The sequence below is a fragment of the Sceloporus occidentalis genome, unplaced genomic scaffold (genome assembly GCF_023333645.1).
Source record: "Sceloporus occidentalis isolate IW3139 unplaced genomic scaffold, rSceOcc1.0.p SCAF_5, whole genome shotgun sequence".
NCBI lineage: Eukaryota > Metazoa > Chordata > Lepidosauria > Squamata > Phrynosomatidae > Sceloporus > Sceloporus occidentalis.
Window position 1 is genome coordinate 137,744,595 of NW_028316985.1, and position 16,395 is coordinate 137,760,989.

The 16,395-nt window shown below is 36.0% G+C and overlaps 1 protein-coding gene across 6 annotated transcripts in view; it reads right to left on the minus strand.

Moving 5' to 3' along the window:
• The window catches only part of RAPGEF2 (Rap guanine nucleotide exchange factor 2), a 232,461-nt gene that overhangs the window by 108,248 nt on the left and 107,818 nt on the right, over positions 1-16,395 (minus strand). For 5 of the 6 annotated variants that reach the window (XM_089525591.1, XM_089525589.1, XM_089525588.1 and 2 more), the window contains exons 5-7: positions 12,457-12,532; positions 10,078-10,245; positions 6,373-6,390 (exon numbers count right to left, since the gene is read on the minus strand). In XM_089525591.1, the coding sequence (XP_089381717.1) occupies positions 6,373-6,390; positions 10,078-10,245; positions 12,457-12,532 (262 nt within the window). The remainder of the gene's footprint in view (positions 1-6,372; positions 6,391-10,077; positions 10,246-12,456; positions 12,533-16,395) is intronic. The other variant, XM_089525587.1, reaches the window with a different exon arrangement.

Genomic DNA, 16,395 nt, shown 5'->3' on the forward strand with positions numbered 1-16,395 from the left:
CAATTTATCACACCAAACTTCCATGAAAATAATTTGATGGCTGTGCATCATCAGTGGTAATAGCACTAAACTTCAGATCACCTCAACCTGTGTCCTCAAAGACAAAAGGAGATGTGAGAATCAGAATATAATCACATGTAAATGATGAGTAACCATTCACCACTAAGACACTGAATCACTCAAATGCATTCCTGTATATTTCTGCCAACATCTGCAGCCATGTCACACAACCTAATTAAAAATACAAATGCAGATAGAACACTTATGAGATTAAAGGCACACGACTTCTCATTATCAACAGTAAAGATCAACCAAGTGTTATTCCGATGCCAGATCTAAAGTTTATAATAGCATGTGTAGGGGTGTGAAGTAGCAGAGTGGCTGTATTCTCAATTATTTTCTCTATGGCTTTAAATTAATTTGTTGCAAAACTGGCAGAGTAACCAAGCAGAAAATCAGTGTTAAAACTTCCCCATTATTATTTTTATGAAAGCAACATGACAGAAAGGCAATCACATAGATAAATGTAAATTTTGTTTTTACTGTCCGTTTACATTCTATTTCAAATAATATTTGAAGAGAAGAAAATATAATTTCCTTGAATTATTTCTAATTTATAACTAATTAATCTTAAATGTAACAATACCTCATGATAAATTTTTAAACACATCTTTCTTAATAAAAAGTAACCTCACTTAGATTGTATCTTGTCAAGGTTCAACCTTCAATACCCCCATTTTAATAGAAGCTGTTTGACTGATTCATTTGCTAATGTTACAGACCCTTTGTACCAATGTCCTTCTGGTGGTCTGTTAGTGTGGATGAAACCATAATCCATATTTTTAATACACCAAGAACTGAATACAGACATATTGGTGTCTCAGCTGCTTTGCTGGTGACATCTGCCAATCTTGCTTTGATTGCAGATTGGTTAATCATACTGAACACTCTGTTCTTAGCTTTTTGTGAATGTTGTTACATTTATATTTCCTACTGCTTAAAAGAGCAACAGTGTTTACACAGTTACTAAATACTTTAATCGTTAACTCCTGTTTAAATAGCCATTTTAAAACAGAAACATTATAAACTATGGAAGTACTTGTGCCACTCCAGTTATAAAATGCCAGCTGTTTTGTTAGCAAGATTTAATAACTAAATGCGAAAAGCTCCAGAAATGCTTTAAAATCTACATTTTCTATATACCTTAAAAGGGAAAACATATCTGTTTGGATATATTTCTCTAAAGCTTAAAATCTTAGGACCTGAACATTCAAACGACAGCACACACCAGCAACACAGTAAACCTGCAACAAGTTCATAATCTATTCTGGGGGCAACGTTTCTAACCCTGTGCCTCTCTTTAAGCAGCCTTGCTCTCCAATAGCAGAAGCCCCACATTACAGCTTACAATGAGGAGAAAGGTTGTTATACTGATGTGTGGTCAATTTCCTCCTGGACTCCTGCATAGAATCTTTTAATTTCTTCTTCTCCCTGTGCAGTTGGGGCATAAACTTGGATTGATATTGATAAGTTTGCTCTGAAGTCTTACTGACATAATTAATCAAACTTTACATTATATCTTTTGACCACTTTTGCTAAATGTCTCCTCACTATAAATGCCATCTCATTTCTTCTTTAATTTTCATTTCCTGAGTACAACACTGTGTGATTCAAAATGTCCCATTCCTGTCACTTTAGCTTGCACATCCCAGGTATAGCAATGCTTATGTAGTCCTCCCTCCGTTCTCGCAGTCTTGAGACTCGTGTCCTTTGCCTATGCGCAAAGGACAAATGGAGGGGGAAACAATGAGGTGCCTGTCTAAGGAGTGCATGCACACCCACAGCCACATGCCTATATTAGAGCCAATGGGAGTTGAATATAAGCAAAACTCCGTTTTCACAGAGGGGTCCGGAATGGATCCCACACAAAAAAGGGGGACCATTCCATTTCTTGTTTTACTATGTCTAGGTTCCTCTGACTCATGCTTCTCACATTCCATGTTGCTATAATAAAGTCTGCCCTCTGTATCCGTGGACTTGCCATCTGCAGATTCCAGCGTGTGCGGACAGCAAACCCGGGGGCAGGGGGAGGGAGGGAGGGAGGAGAAAGAAGGAAAAGGAGGAAGAAGAAGGCAGCCATGACAGGAGGAGGAGGAGGAGGAGGAGGAGGAGGAGGAGGAGGCAACATTTCAGTTAACTCCAGCTCCAAGAGTATATAATGTAACTTTGGGAAAGGGAAGGAGGAAAGACAGAAAGGGAGAGAGAGAAACAAATCCTTTTGGATAAGTTTGCTGGAGGGTAGTGTCAGACAAATAATTAGCATAACAGTCTGATAACAAATGAGACTTTGTCATTACATAACCTCTGAGCAGGTTTTTAAATAATAAAATAACCACGTTTTGAGCATCTTGAGTTTTTTCTGTGAATTCCAACTGAAGACACTTCCCACTTTCTGCTTCTTTCAACAATTAACTTCTTTCTGATGGACATCAGGTCAGGGAAGACTAATATAAGCTCTTATTTCTATTTCTAATTGTGGCAAAATGAGTTCTTTGTATACCACCTGACTACTTCTGTACAAGTAATAGCAGACAAGTGTTCATATTAAGAACAATGGTTTTGCAAGTTTTAAATTAAAAACCTTATTGAATAGTATAGATTACATTATTTTTAATGCACGTTTAGGAGAACCGATTTGTGTGAGTCACAGACACTGCTAAGAAGAAAGAAAAAATAGTATCAAACCAGTTTAGAAATGTATTGATATTTAATTTAATTTTAAGTTATTACAGTATCTTTTCTCATTCAATTTTTCACTAGATATATAAGCAAACTGTATTTGCAAAAAGAAAGAAAGAAAGAAGAAAAGAAGAATTATTTCCTACAGAAGGTTGACAAAATTTTGTTTTAAGTATTTACACAGAACAACTCCCCATCTGAGTAACATACAAATAAAGCAAACCAGACACATTACAGAGATATTGAAGAATATCTCTGTAATGCCTTTAACGGATTTTACATGCTTACAAGGCAGGCAACACAGGACTGTCAAATCTCACAAACTGGAAACAGGACCGAGACTGGCAAGCATATTACTGACACCTAAATTGCTTGAAATGCATGCAGCATGGCTTGACACACAACACCTTTATTACACTGAATTCCCAAAGCAACCAAAAGCTGAGTCTAATTATGACGTCAATACAAGCTCTTCTTCCATAGGGAATGAAAGAAGAACAAATCCCAGCGGACACACACCAGGTCTGCAGCAAAGATGATGTAATACAGACAGACAGAAATACATCCTCAGATAGAAGCTGAAACTTGGTAAACAACAGATCACATACTACCTTGAACTACTGTACTATGCACTGTTTTGAAATGCTGCATACTCTATGGCAATAAAAATCCTAACACTATCTGAATAAAGAATATGCATGAAATTAGATTTCTGAGGTTACACAATTTTGGTTATATGTGCATTTCTGACAAAGAATAACGTGCAACAAAACATAATTATATATTCCTCTATAGCACAGAAGAATCCTTACACCCTGATCATGGTTATGAAATTAAAACCACCAGCTCCTATAGTAATTTTGCATACTGTTTTATATTTTTAAATTTTTAAAAAACTCTGCAATGATTTTCAGACAGCATGAAATATATGTCATACAAATTTAAGCATTAAACAGTTTTCCTATGCAAAGGTATTGACATTAACAGTTCTGAAGCCACATAACTTATTTTGTATTTTGCAAAAGAAACTTAGTAATGAAATATTCACCTCTTGCTATTTTGCCTTTCCTCACAGATTTACAGAATTTTCTTAAAGGAGTCAAGTTAAACTGTTATGTTTATCTGGGGGGAAAACTTTTCCTGAATTTTACTTAAGTAAATGCAAATATTTCTAATGCACAATCTATTTAACTGTATTTGTGAAATATAAATGTATCTATTATAAATACAAAACATCTGTATTTATTACAAATGCAGCAGTGCTAGTGTGACACTTTTTAAAAATATGGCAGAAATACAAAACATCTGTATTTATTACAAATGCAGCAGTGCTGGTGTGACACTTTTTAAAAATATGGCATACAAACTTTAGTCTTCTCCCCCAAATCTCTCTTTTCTCTTAGCCTCAGTCTTTCTCCTCTCTTCTTTCATAAGTCCTACATCACAACTGTTTTCTCCTTCACACAACCCCTAGTTATTCTGTTCTCGTCCCTCCATTTCCCTACATCACCCCATCTTACTTCTATATCATTTTCCTCCCATTCCTCCACTCATTCCATTCTTTTTCCTGTTAGAAACTTCCCTGATCTGCTTGAAACCTTTCCATCCAATGCCCTATGATCACTCCATTATCCTTCCCATACTTCTTCCATACCCAGACTCCTCCTTTATGCACTTGCTACTCCCAGCTATACACTCTACTCTTCTTTCCTCCACCTCAATAAGCTTACCAGACTAACCTTCTCATCTTTTCACTCTCTCTCTCTTTTTAAATTACAGAGTGGTTGACCACACTTTAAAGCAAAGTGCCAATCAGCCGTCAACTAATCATCACATTCATTTCCTAAAATATGCCTTGGGGTGCCACACAGGAATAGGGGCATTCTGGGGGAATTAAGATGGCCCTACTGACCAGTAAAAATGTTTGTTTGTTTTTAAGAGGGGGGAAAACTTGTAAAAAGTAGAAAGGCTGAGCAATCTCTTGCTGTGAGAGATCTCTGTGGGAGAAGGAACGGCCATGAAAACCATAATGCAGAAGGCAAGTCTAAAGTGATTTAACCACCCAGAGGTATTATCAACAATTCCTCTGTGCATGCTAGTGATTAATAGAATGTTTTTGTCATACCCCTTTCTTTGTACATCTGTGATAACAAATATCCTTTCTTTTAGCAAATAAGATCTTTTAAAAAAAAAAGGAAGGAAGGCTTTCTACCTACAACATGTACTACTGCTGCCCATTTTGTAACATCTGAGTGGTTTAAAAACTGTTCCTAAAACTGATGTTTCAAAGAATGGTGAGTTATAAGGACCCAACACCCTTCTTCCACTCTTATAAAGCCGGAGGCTCTTATTTGTATAAAGTAATGCAGCTCATACTAAATAGAAAATTAAATGCAAACAGGATTTAAAAATTCAAATGTAAATTAAGATTATGAGGACATGTTCATATTGTAGTTTCCAACACCAACTAATCCATGCATGTAAATAATCAAAATGAGTAACACCAACTGCTTTTGAGACAGCGGGAGATTCATAAATGGTAACAATTTGGGGGGTCGGGGGGGAGATGTTAACAATCAAATGTTGTTGGCACAATTTGTTACTAAAAACCACAGAGCACCAAAAGAGAAAAGAGACTGTTTCAATGAAAAGAGAATGCATGGTTTATTAGGGCTGGGAAAGATCCAGTGCTAACATGGAACTCCTCTGCCTTGGAATGGTTTTCTGTTTATATAAAAGATTATATTATTCATTGCTTCACCCTTTTATATAAATAAAACCTACTAACAAGCAATAAAAATTGTTTTTGATATACTGTCTCTCTCCATTCTCAGGACTGAAAGTTGTAACAAGTGAGTGAGTGCATGATGATTGCACTTTTTACTTGTGAATAAACCTTTTTAATGTTACTATATGGTAAATAAGAATTTTAAACAAGTTAAAGCATTAGCAGCAGCACTAACAACACATATGCCCTCTTGTAGATATTATATACTCTTAAATCTATGTGTGGATGGATTACTCTGAGTCTATACCAGTATCAGAGAATTCCTATATCCATGTTACACAGTAGTAGTAGTAGTAGTAGTAGTAGTATTAGTGAGACCGAAACAAAAACTCACTCATTTAAATTTTAAACAAGTGAAAATGCCACCAAGCAGAATCAAAATGTTTGCAACAGAAAGTCCTACATACATTCAGCTCACGTCAATATCATTACATTTTGAATATAAGCCATTGCAATCTTTTAACATCTTCTACAAAATGCTGGACAGTAGAATGTATACACTATTTGGGAAATGGAAAGACTTATAAGCACAATACTGAAGTCACAAATAATAAGTGTATTTTCTCCATATTATATACTGATACCACATGACAGCTTCTATCAACAAAATATGCCACAATGGATTTTGAAAACTAAAGCTGAAATGGAGATAACAGTGATGTCACCAGGGTCTACATTTAGTTTGTGTATTTTTCACGAAAGTTAAAATACATTTCAGGTAGTGGAAAAGAAGCAATGCAACACAAATTTAGCAGCAACAAACCAGGACTAAGACATCAGTCACTCCAAAGTGTGGGGAAGGGTGATATAAAGAGTTACAGGACCATACACATAAGTTACAATACCTGCTGTTTAGTGCATTCCTGTGAGCCAAAATGAAATGAATGCCATATAGGAGGAAAGGAAAAGATGAATATTATCAGAGGTGCCAAAATATAGACTAGTATTATGAAACTAATGTTATCATGTAAGAAAGATTTTAAATGGACCTGTGAGTTTGCTATAAACAGTCCTCATAAGTACTTTAGCTTTTTAATATAAAGTCCTAGCAGCATTGCCAATATTTTTCATACTGTTAATGTGACATCTGTATTCACTTTTTGACCTATGTGTAATCTTTCAAACGCGATCAATTACGTTCATACTGTCTTAGCAAATATATAATAAACCAAGTAGGAGAAAATAGCACACTGAAAAACTATTCTTACTTTATATTGCTGCCTTTACAAGTACAACAAAAAAGGCAAATTGCATGTCTAAACTAAACTTATAGTGGGCAAGCATAAAAGACACACAGCCAAAATAAGGCTCTTGGACATATTCACACCAGTTGTTTGGAGATATATCTCTTCCCATAGACTGATTAACCTTGAGTAACTGATAGATCAGGCATTAGAAATCTCTTTTGCATTTAATAAAACCTACCAACCAAGACATATACCAGGTAAGTATATAGAATATCAACTTTGTAAGACCTCATTAATATTCTGTATAAGAGAAAATAAATTGAAGCATGATTAAATTCAACATAAAATTAAATGAAAGATTACATAAAAAGTAACTCTAAAAATTTTAGCTTTCTGTTACACAAACAAAACAAACAAGTGTATGTGTACAAAAATATACAGGTTTAAGTGTACAAGTATCCTGAAGAAGTATTTCAAATTAAGAAGAGATATAGTCAGATATTCTTATGTGAACAGCTTACACACGGCTTGTAGAAAGATATCAACAAGAAAGTTAATGTATATGTGTGTCCTTATGCCTTTAAGTTGCTTGTCAACTTATGGAAGCCCCATTAATTTCATAGGATTTTCTTTGGAAAGGAATCGAAGAAGAGCATAAATTTTAGGACAGAAAAGGATGGAAAATCCCCAGTACTTTAGAATCAGAGAGAGCACATGAAGAATTTCAATTGTATTCGTGAGGTGATATATTGTGCACTCTTTGAGAGCACACAGGAATAAACATGAACATTAAAGATCAGCTCAGATAGTCATCTGGGGAAACTTTTCTTTCCTCTAAAAAAGTACTTATATAAGGCTAAGGAATACCATTACGTGAGAAGAAATTATGTGAACTAGCAATGTGTAAATAAATGATCCTAGAGAAAGGCTATACTGGTAGGAAATAGCTATCTGAAAGGAATTAGATTTTCTGTGATTAATGAAAATCAACTGACTTGATCCAACCAAAACCTGGAAGCACTCCTGAACCTCATTTTGTTTCTGAAGAATCAGACTGGTGTTGCCTCAAATAATCTCTTTCCCCCATCTATAGGTGATTCTTTTTTATCTACTAAAAAGAGGAAATTTTGTCATGGTGATCTATGCATCCCTAATTTCAAGGTTTGATTACTGCCATGTGACCTGCATGGGGATATACAGTACCTGTCTTTAAAGACAACTAGAAATCTTCAAAGATAAAGAATGAAGCAGCATACAGTATTTCCCAATTGCTGTTTGACAGTGGGTATACAGTTTGTTTATGCCAGATTAGTTACATTAGTTACCTGTGTTTTTCAAAACTAATTAAACCTTTAAAAATTTGATGTGGAGTATGTGATTCTCCAACTGTTTTCAAATGCAGCTCCTATAGCTAGCTAACCACTGGTTATGCTGGCTAGAGCTCATGAAAATTGTAATTCAACAACATTTGAAGGGCTACATATTCTCTTTAAAGCTTTGGATAGCAAGGATCTTAATTTATTCTAAATGAACCTATTTCAGTTTGAAAAGTTGAGGGGTAGGCAATTGTGGAAGACTAAGAGGCTGCCATGAGATCCTGGAGGGCCTAACCTCCTGGCATGTGCTCCGGAAAAAAACGGGTTTTTTGTTTGTTTGTTTGTCTGTTTGTTTGTTTGTTTGGCCACCTGGTTCCTGGGCTTCTAGGAGAAATTTTAAGGGAAAAATTGGTGGGGGGATACAAATTTCATTTTGACTCCTAGAGGGAGACTCCAAATGTGACGGAAATGCCCTCTACACCCCTGGATATTGTTTTTTGTAATTTGAGCAAAACATTTTTAATCTGTAGGGGGCCCAGGAGGACACATGTGGCTCTCAGGTTGTGCTTTGCTCATCCCTGATCTAAAAGGCAATAGCTAGCTCTCAAACCTTTTCGATACTAGTCACAAAACAAAGGAACCACCTTCCAGAAGAGTAAGAAAATTCTGTCGCCTTTTAGCAAGCATTGTAGAATGTTTTATCAAGTCTTTAAGTGAAACTGTATTTCTGAAGCATTTTGTTTTTAACCACTTATTGCCTGTTTTGCACCTATTGCTTTGTTTAACCACATATCATTAAAATTACAGTAGGAGAAAAATTAAAGTAAGCTGTACCCAACATTCAGTTTTGTTATTATAGGATGGTGGTACCCCATTCATTGCTTACTTTATGTATATATATAAAAAAGTCTACATACATTTAGGTACCAGAAGACTGTTCTGTAAAATGACAGTATGAACTCCTGTACTCCCTAAGTTTCTGAAACATTTGGCTGATGCTGTGAATTAGAATCATCATATCTTCTGAATATTTTGTACAAATTTTGGAAATAGCATTTTGAAATGACAACACTGATCTGTGAAGACGTTTCCCCCTCAGTTCAAGAATGCAGAATAGTGAATATTTGAAAGTTAAGACAATGCAGACATAATGCTCTCTCAGATGATAAAGCCATGGATCAAATTTATTTTGATACGGTATTATGTTAGCCACACTATTGGAATGTGCATTCTGGTCTACGTCTCACACCATGAAAAGAACAAAAACAAAACAAAATATTGGCTTAAACAAATTAGTACAATAAGAGGGGTTTATTTCTGTCCATCTTTCTGTCTAAAGTGCCTATATATAGAAATGAATATTGTAGTAATGGAGTTATTGACATGACATATCCTTATATACTTGTGTATAGGTTGACCTTGTGTGTAAGTCGAAGGTGGGTTTTGTGGACAAAAATGTGGATTTTACTATGACCCGTGGATAGGTCGAGGGTAAAACTGAAGGGCACATAACCAGGCTGGGAAGAGGCTTGGGGAGCGAATGCTCCCTCCTTCTGCATCTTCCTACCCAGCTGCACCCTCTGGAGGCAGCCAGGCTGGGAAGAGGCTTGGAAAGTGAGTGTTTACTCCTCCTTACCATATTGCCCTGTCTATAAATCGATCCAGAATTTTGGAGTCGATTTTGAGGCATAAATTTCTCAACCTATTGTCGAGTATATATGGTAACCGAACCCAAAACAAGTGATATAGCATGGAGATCAAATATGAATCAAGTGTTTTAGGGTGACACTATGAATCCACCTTGTTTTGTAAGTATTTCTACAATACTCCGAATATAGGTACTATGCTGATAACCATAGGCATATCTACCACAGTACATTCTGTATATAAATCTTTAATTTCAAGGCATATTACAGTCAAATACATCTTTGACATGAATAGGAATTCGGGCAACTTTATCTACACAAACCAACAGAAAAAGTTTGATTACTGTTCGTTTCATGTGCTAATCAAATAATACACTGTACTAATTATGTGGATAGCTTACCGTATGATAACCTCTAGGTAAAGGTGGTTTTCCTACTGGATAAGCATCAACAGTATCAATAATAGTTTGCCTTTCTCCTTTTTGATTGATTTTCCTAAATCTTCTTCGAGATTGCCTATGAGATGCTTGTCGCTGAAAATATTCTTCATTTTCGTCCATGTAATCCACCTAATAAAAATATGGTAATTTAACAAATCTTATAATTTAGAATTCATATGATAAAAATAAACATTTACAGAGGTATCTTCTATACTGCATTAGTGACTAACTATTCAGATACTCGTTTTAATTTAAGATGCAGCAGATGAAATGGCATCCTAATCGGCTTCAGAATCTACTAGCTACAGAATCTACTAGGTATTTTCAACAGTGAAGTCACTGAAACTTAATGTATTTTGTGCACTTTATTAAAAATGAGCACATATAATGATGGTGACAGCTGGCCACTTATTTCTTTTCTTCTCCTCCCCCCACCATCTCACAGGGAATACTAGTTTCTCATTGGAAAGAGGAACATTTAACAAAGGTAATTTGAAGCCTTTCTGCAAAAGAAAGTGTAAAGGAGGCTTACTATTGAACATAAAGAAAACAAAAATCTGCTGTCCCAGTCAAGGATTTTCACTGTCTCATCCACTGAGGACACTGTGTATAGCCAAAATGACAAATAATTGGATCAGATTAAACATGAACTCTCTGGAAGCTATGATGACAAAAACAAGGCTGTCGTACTGTGGCCACATCATGAGAAAGCAAGACTAATTTAAAAAGACAATAATGCTAGAGAAGTTAGAAAGCAGCAAAAAGAGGAAGTGCACAGCTGATGAACTGACTCAACTATAAAGAGGCTGTGGGCCTGAATCTAAAGAACCTAAAGAGAGCAGTGGAGGATAAAGAGTCTTGGAGATGTCTCATCCACAGTGAGTTAAGAGCTCACTTGAGGGCAGTTAACAACAACAAACTCTATGCCTACCCCAAATGCTACTAACCTTATTGTGTGATGAAGAATTAACTCATATACTACGTGATGAGTCACAACATCCCATGCTAGAGCAGAGAGAACTTATGCCTAATTCATACAGTGATTTTTTGTTCAATTAACACAGGGAAAAGGGAAATCGATAACCAAAAGGAATACATTTTAAAATGTATTTTTATTGTTTACTTTTGTGCAGGCATGAACTCTGATTTCTAAAATGTATTTTTGAAAAACACACAGGCATAAAATTATTAATTATGTATTATGGTTCTGGCAGCTCCTGAAATAAAAAAAAAGGGGGGGGGGGGGGAATGGTACAATACTGCAAAGATGTGGGATGAACAAATCAAATAAATAATGTCTGGTTGAAAAGTGGGGTGGCATCTCATCTAACCCTATGGCGAGCACTAAGAACTAAGCAGAGTTAAGTTTGCTTATGTTTACTGAAATAAATGAGTGTAAACATGCCTAAACAAATTTGGTTGAGGCCCAAGATTAGGGCAAAAAGATGCTTTTTTAACAAATAATTTTGTTAATAGTTATATTAATTATGAAGCCCAATATGTGAAAGTTTCTTTGCACACTAGAGAATATACTCATTTTTCATATGCACTAAAACAGATATTCTGAATATATCTCTCATAGAATGTTGTGTCTAAACACAATTCCAGAAAATTTTCACAACTTACTCAATTGACAAATAAAGATAAATTTTTATATACTGGATTTTAATATGTTTAACAATATAACCAGACAACTGTAACTGATCAGAATTGCCTCAATAAAGAGCTGACTCACCAAAGTTGAATTTTTTTTTACAGTTTTTCCAAGCAAATGTATTTTTCCTTGTATGCTCACTTATTTAAATATAATTATTAATTTGTAAACATACTATCTTGCATTCTTAGCTAAATTATTCTAAAGAAAGCTGCAAAAAGAATATTTTTGTCTTTCTGTAACCACATGTGACCCCCCCCCCCCAAAAAAAAATCTCCAGAGGAATTGGGAAAACAAGAAGGACAAGTCAGTTCTCCAAGACAGGAAGGAGGTCTGCCAAATGTTGAGTATATTATTTCCTCCAGTACTGGTTCCCTCAGCCCCACTACATATCATTCAGGAAGGGCCTTTAACGCTCAGAGAGGCTTTTCCATGGCTGCAGGGGTCTCCAGGAGAGATGGGGCTCGCAAACGTTCCTTCACAAACTTTCTTAATGTCCTGTAGCTAACCTTAGAAACCAAGCAATTACTTGGTTGATAAAAGAGACTGCACACTTACTTTAGAGACCATCACTATTTTAAATGGCTGTTTATTACAAACTAACTTGAAGAAAGGTATGAAGTTTAAAAAGTTAAAATGTACATTTCTGTACTTCTTGATACTATCATTCATCTGTTCATGCTTACCACAATCATCTCAGATGGCTCTAGAACAATGCATTCACAGCCACGCCTGAAGCTTCCTGCAGAACGTTTGCCAAAACTGAAAGGAAGGAAGAAGGATTTATTAAGACAGACTTCAAATAATTTAATGATATACTTCTGAGCTCCTTCTCAGTTGATATTGGAAAACAGGAGCAGAGTGAATACTAACATATTTAGCTCTTGAGAAAGTGGGTGAATATTGAATATAACCAAATATACTCTGGTTTCTCTTCAGATCATACAAATCTTTCACCTAATATTTGAAAGTTTAATTGCATAATTGACACACAATTGTAACAATGATTTTCTTTTTATTCATTATTAATAATTACATATTACTAAGTTTCCATTACCATACAAATTAGCAGATTTTTATTAAGACAAAAAAACTTTGAATGTAAGGGAGATTGAACATTCATATACGAAACTGAATTGTCATCAGGACCTCTGAAATTCTCCTTGATCTACAGAATTTGTTTACAGCTGTGGTGATAAATGAACAAGCATATTAACTTTTAAAAGCAGGATGATATGAGGTACACAAGAGACTAACGAACAGAAATGAGAGATATGCCCATCTCTGTAAGAATACTTAAGTTTACATGTTCATACCTTGATTTAATATTTCAACAACAAAAACTCTAAAATCTATGGTTGGGAAGCTTTTCTCCCCTTCACCAAAATTCTAGATAATCCTCCAACAGTGAAAATATACTAGAGTAGTAAACTGAGATAATATGTATTCACTATATAACTCCACTGGTGGAGTGAGAGAGACTACAGAGGTGGTAAACATTAAAACCACTGCAGACACATGTATACACTACTGCCCCAATATCCAAGTGCTCCACCAAAATGGCTATGGAATTAAGGGGCTCTACAGACCGCCCCTTTTCATGTCGGATCAGGGCTGCGGCAACCTCATGCCACGGCCCTGATCCAGCCTTTTGAGAGCATGAAAATGAGCCACAAAAACTGGCTCCTTTTTGCGCCCTCGAAAAGGCACCATAGCCGCATTACCAGTGCTCCTTTGGTGCTGTGTCGTATGGATGCAGCGTGAGAGGAGCAGCGCATGGCATCAGGGTACCTGGAGGCAGAGTCGGACATGTGTCATGAAGATGCTACGCTTCGACTCCACGCCCATTCTGGCCTTAATGGCCGGTGTGTACAGGGCGCAAGTCTGCAGACTACAGGATTCAGACTAACTCTGTAGACTAGGCAAAGCACACTTGTACTACTATACAAGTTGAGTCTCCCTTATCTTAAATATTTGAGCCCAGAAGTGTTTTGGATTTTGGATTTATTCAGATTTTGGAATATTTGCATATACATGATGAGATTATCTTGGAGATGGAACCCAAGTCTAAACAAGAAATTCACTTATGTTTCATACGCAGCTTATACACACACCCTGAAGGTAATTTTTAAAATACATTTCTGCATGAAACCAAGTTTGTGTACACCAAACCTGCCCTCGACGTATACATAAGGTCGACTTACAGTCGAGTATATACGATAAACTAAACAGATCCCGCAAAAGGGGGACCAGAACTATGTTAGTTTCATAAAGTGCAATGATGAGACTTCTGCATCCCCTCTATTCTGACTACTTTTAATTTGACTCAGCTCCCCACTCTGTGTCCCATTTCAAACAACAAGATCATTTCTCTGCCTTCCAACTAGCTGAACAGCATCATTATTCCCAGTTCAAATTCTAGGATAATCACCAATTATCCTTGACTATTAAAAGGCAATCAGGTTAGCAGAAGGTCATCAAGCAGCTGTAACACCACCCCCCTTCCGAAAGTAGAAGGATCAGGGAGATTTTCCCCTTCCTCCCACTAGAAAGCAGATAATGGTTCAGAAATAAGCCAAGCTGTTCCCCACTTTCCAAAAATCTGGAAAGAACTCAATTAATTATCAAGCCACTCCATATCCCCTAATAATTCACAGTTACGTAAGTCCCCTAATGCAAACCCATCCCTAATGAATTCCAGTGTTTTTTCCTCATCTTCGTATTCCTCCCTCCACTTCCCATACTTAACCATACCATCACCTGAGGGAAAGGAGTGAAATTTAAAAGGCATAGGAATGGGATTCTAGTCATTCAGTCCCACTTCAGGAATAGCAAATAATCATGCTTGACTTTTACCAAACAATCAACTTACAAAGGATGGTCATCAATCAGCTGAAATGCCACAGACCAACTGCAACACATAGCCACATCATTCCTCCAACTCCTCTAGTGATCACATTACCAACACCATGCATGCACAAGACCATCATGAGAGCAGCCACATGACCCACATACACCACTTGTGTACTATACAAAGGAAAGGAAACAGCCTTTCCATTTCTGCTGTGCCTGTGTTTAGTTTAGCAATATGGCCCTCAAATCAGTGGAAAACATAAAATGTTCTCTTGCCCCATTCCTTACCTTTATGACTAAATTCTGTTGAAGTTTACAAAGTAATGGGATGTGTTGTTTGATTATAAATTCACATACAGTCTATTGTCTGAGAGAAAGAAGCAGACTGAAACCAATGTTATTAAACCATGCCAGTGTCTGTTAACAAACTGTCCTTTATAGAGGGAACCAAACAACATTTTTTCCTAGAACAAGCAGGACATGGGATCAGATTAAAGTTACATTCTAAATCCAGTTGCTAGTCCCAACCTGAGTAGGTTCACTGAATCAATAGGATTTACACATTTATGGAGTTATCATTATATAATTGACTTAGTAAGTCTATTCTGGGACTAGCAATTAAGTTTAACTAAATTATGCAAAGGTTCATATTTAATCCAAATATTCATTTTAGCAGTTTCATAACCTAAACTGCAAGAGCACAAATGTTTGTTTTTAAATTATTTATTCAATTTTAGATTTATTTATTTATTTATTTATTCATTCGATATTCCTTCTTTGCCCAGTACACAACTGAGGGCAACTCACAACATCAGTTAAAAAACAAAACACAGCTAAAATCAATTGTAACAGTAAAATAAATAAATAATCTACAAATAAAATAGCTCTGAACTGAAAATAGTTCAGAACCATTTAAAACATAATAGATGAAGAAAATGGGCAGGAGCCCCCGTTCAAACTCATTCCACAACAAGTTTGGCCCTCTACCCAATGAAAGGTCTCTCCCAAATATCTTACAGCCTAGGTCAGCTTGTATGCTCCTTCAGATACCCTGCGAGTAGCTATCAAAAAGGCCTTTTACTGTGTCCTTAGAAAATAGGCTTGTGTGATCATGCAAGATTAAAGAGAGATAAAAACTACTAGATTTATTACCTGGTAGGTAACATGATAAAAAGGCTGGCTGGGAATATCATGGACAATAAATGGGCAGTGCAATAATACAATGCCATGAAATAAAGATAACCCAAATCTGTAGTCTCTCTGACCTATAGAGTTGCATATCTCTAACTACAATGAATACACTGAATCAATGAGAAATGGAAGTCAGCACTTATATAAGTATTATTATAGTATTCATACACTTACCCTTTGACTTTTCCAAATTTTATTGTATTACAAGCTAGAACTGAAACTGATTTAATTGGCATTTATGCCACTCGATATTCACAATAAACACTGCACTCTCAAGATACAAAATATTACGTACTAAAGTTAAGTAAACAAAAACAAACTGGCCACATAAGTATTCAACACTATGAGTCAAAACTTAGTAGAAATACCTCTAGCAGCAATTACAGATGAAAGTCTTCTTGAATAAATCTTGATTAGCTTTGAACACATAGATCCTGCCCATTCTCAGCTCTTTCATGCTGGATGAGGACCAATGATGAAGAGTCACTTTCAAGTTTCAATCAGACTGAAGTCTGGGCTTTGACTTGATCATTCTATGAAATTCAAAGTTCTTCTTCTTTTTTTAACCATTCCAGTTTTAC